Raw genomic sequence first — 3,647 nt, forward strand, 5'->3', positions numbered from 1 at the left:
GAAACTTTGGAGATGAAGGAGAAGAAGATTATATTCCATCAGCTTGGGGGTAGCTCAGCCTCCTTGGGGCTAAATGGAGTCAGGGAGAAGCAGAGAGCAGATCAGGGGGCTGAGTGTTCACAGCTTGGTTGTTGTGGTAATTAAGGGCCTGAGAGGAAGGCAGCCTGGAAGTTGAGAAATTTCTGACTAGGAGTTTTTGAGTTTTCCCAATGCACATAACTTATCCAGGGTCTAAAATTTGATTATGCTCAGGAGGAAAGAGTGAAAGTTTCTTTGGCTTTTCCTTGACTTCATCCCTAGTGTGTCTTGAATCTGTGCAAATTATTCCCCAGTGCATAACTCTCCTTTGGGACAGATAAGGTAGAGAAAGAAGGAGGCAGAGAGAAAGAGAGAGGGAGATAGCTGGACTCCTCTCAGCACTACTTCTGGACTTTTTCCTGAGCTCTTGGGTGTGGACAGTGTTCTTCACCATGAGTGGAGACAGCAGTAGCTGCCCCTGTCTCCCAAGCATGGCTCTTTACTAGTTGTGGGTAGCCTGCATTGATGCCTGAAGTTCAACAGAACTTTCCAGTCCAGTTCCTTCCCTGCAGGTGACTGTCTTCCAGGTATGTGCCTCAGTGAAGGAAAGAGTACCAGAACATTATCATGGGAGGGTCTAGGCTTGGCTGCCTGTAGAATAAGGACACTTAGAGCCTGAAGAGTGGACTGAGGCAGCTGCAGAATAGATGATCCTCCATCAAATCATCTCTCCATATGAAAGAGCAGCTTCACGGTGCCCAGTGCTGGTGATGGGCACACTCTCTGCCATCACCTAAGTCCCTGTTCTCTCATATCTTTTAATCTCTTCCTTATATCTGCTTGCCATCTTTTGGGGATCTCTGGGAAGAGAGATTGCATGTTGCCTGGGCAATGCTTTAGAGAGAGTGAATGGAGGGAAAAGTTAAAAGGTGGATACTCTTTGTTTATTCATTGATTTGTTCTTTAACCTGTTAATTGATAAAGTCACTTGTCAGTGACTTTGTCACTGATACTTTGTCAGACTCTGTTCTTGTCACAGATGGTAATATAAGTAAAATAAAGAACTTGCTTCAAGGTACTTAATTCTAATGTGGGAGTTTGAGGATGATAAATTAATAAATAAGTAAACACATAATATTACTTGAGCTATTGATGAGAGCCAATAGAAGAAAAATACAGCCTAACAAGGTTAAAGAGTGAAATTGTGCATGTATTTATTTTTTGAAGAGGATGTGTGGGAAAGTACTGTGGAGAGGAGATATTTGAGCGAAGGCCTGCATGTGGTGAGGAAAAAAGTCCAGACCTCCTGAGGAACTCAGTATGATTTATATTGGTGTCTTCTAACATTTTTCTTACCCTAAGGCTCTAGAAAAAATAGAAGGTCATAGATAAGCATATGTACCCCTTGAATTTTCCAAGTTGCTCTGTAGGACTGAGACCATGGCAGTTCAGTTAGAGGGATAGACTGCCCATTTGGAGGTCTTGTCTCCCGTCTGGAACTAGAGATTTGAGACCTGGGGAATATGGAGGATTTTGCCTCCATATCACATCTGTTTTATTTCTTCTGGTCCCAGGGTGGAGAGTGCAGTACAAATAAAGACTTCTGCAACTCCCTCTCCACTGTCATCTACAGAATAGAGGAATAAAACTCTATTAGAGGTCACTAACAGGGAGCTGGAAAGGGTCTTTCTGTTTGGGGGATATACATTCACAGATATGAGAAATGGTGGATGGCTTTCATCCTGAGAATAAGGAGGGAGAAATTGATCATCCACACCAGGGAGCCAGCTTCCAGAAGTCAGGAAAAGACTCAATATTTTGTCTCAAAATAGCTCTTATGACAATGTCCCACTTCCTAACAACACTGCAAAGTTCATAATATAATTGAGGCAGAAACTTAAAATGAATATAATGCAAGTGGAACCTAATTGCAAGGATACAAGCAAAAGAAGTTATCATCTCTTTGTGTGATTGGCTAAGGTTTGGATTGGTATTCTTTTAACTATTGAAATGTAGCAGGATTTTGCAGGACATGGATATAAGAGGCAGAGAAGTCACTTTTGGGCATTGGAGATGGAAGTGTTGGTGGCATAAATGAGCACTTTGTGGCTAGGGAAGTGGGTAGGATGACAGGTCAGGAAGTGTTGGAGGCAAGATAGCTGGTGAATTGGGAGCCAGGCTTGGGTGGGTTTCATGCCTCAGGTATGATGTTGGTGGCTATTGCTCATCTTGGGCATTTACGGTTACCTTCATGTATTATGCATGTCCTTCATAAAACATTCAACACCAGCCTTGTATAAAAATAGTAGCATTATGTTGTGGAGTCTAGGAGTAGGATATATTTCCTGAAATTGGAATTGCCTTTAATCTTTCTAAGGTTAGAAACTTGTTTTATCTCTTTTGCTCTTTAGATTTCACAAGGAACAAGAGCTCAGAACTCAATGTTGGGGAATCACTCTAGTGCCACTGAATTTTATCTCCTTGGCTTCCCTGGCTCCCAAGAACTACATCATATTCTCTTTGCTATCTTTTTCTTCTTCTACTCAGTGACATTAATGGGAAACATGGTCATCATCATGATTGTCTGTGTTGATAGACGCCTGCAGTCCCCAATGTATTTCTTCCTTGGTCATCTCTCTGCCTTGGAGATCTTGGTTACAACTACTATTGTACCTGTGATGCTTTGGGGGCTGCTGCTTCCTGGCATGCAGACAATATCTCTGGCTGCATGTGTCACCCAGCTCTTCCTGTACCTTGCTTTAGGGACCACAGAGTTTGCAATACTGGGAGCGATGGCTGTGGACCGTTACGTGGCTGTCTGTAACCCTTTGAGGTACAACATCATTATGAACAACCGCACCTGCAGCTGGGTGGTCATTGTGTCATGGGTGTTTGGGTTCCTTTTTCAAATCTGGCCAGTTTATGCCACATTTCAGCTTACCTTCTGCAAATCGAATGTGGTGAACAATTTCTTCTGTGACCGAGGGCAATTGCTCAAACTATCCTGCAACAATACCCTTTTCATAGAGTTTATCCTATTTTTAATGGCTGTTTTTGTTCTTTTTGGTTCTTTGATCCCTACAATCATCTCCTACACATACATCATTTCCACAATCCTCAAGATCCCCTCAGCCTCTGGCCGGAGGAAAGCCTTCTCTACGTGTGCCTCTCACTTTACTTGTGTCGTGATTGGGTATGGTAGTTGCTTGTTCCTCTATGTGAAACCCAAGCAAACTCAAGCAGCCGATTACAATAGGGTGGTGTCCTTGATGGTTTCAGTAGTTACTCCTTTCCTCAACCCTTTCATCTTCACCCTCCGAAATGACAAAGTCATAGAAGCCCTTCGAGATGGAGCAAAGCAATGCTGTCAAATATTCAGAAATTAGTCTTGTCTTAATTATTATGGATTCTGTAATGCTCTGAAAAAACATACTCCTCTTTGATCTACATCATAACCATCATCAAATAAACTTCATGCAACAAAACCTTTTAAGTTATGGCCATGGTTTTTTAACATGGCTGGTTGTTATAAAAAAATTCACTTTGTTTTAAACATGTATCTATACATGTATATATGTGTATGTATATAGATAGATAGTTACAGATTTAGATATAGATATACATACTAT

The 3,647-nt window shown here is 41.7% G+C and overlaps 1 protein-coding gene across 1 annotated transcript; it reads left to right on the forward strand.

The window, feature by feature from the left end:
- Positions 1-2,459: 2,459 nt before the first annotated feature.
- On the forward strand, positions 2,460-3,404 carry LOC120233018 (olfactory receptor 9A4). The gene has a single exon (XM_039234075.1). It carries the CDS (start codon positions 2,460-2,462, stop codon positions 3,402-3,404), a length of 945 nt encoding a protein of 314 aa, XP_039090006.1.
- The last annotated feature ends 243 nt before the right edge of the window (positions 3,405-3,647 follow it).

The sequence above is a fragment of the Hyaena hyaena genome, unplaced genomic scaffold (genome assembly GCF_003009895.1).
Source record: "Hyaena hyaena isolate Hyena2069 unplaced genomic scaffold, ASM300989v1 scaffold_82, whole genome shotgun sequence".
Lineage (NCBI taxonomy): Eukaryota > Metazoa > Chordata > Mammalia > Carnivora > Hyaenidae > Hyaena > Hyaena hyaena.

What these genes read in the sequence shown, in the direction of transcription:
- LOC120233018 (XM_039234075.1), top strand. Translation starts at nt 2,460, where the DNA reads ATGTTGGGGAATCACTCTAGTGCCACTGAATTTTATCTCCTTGGCTTC.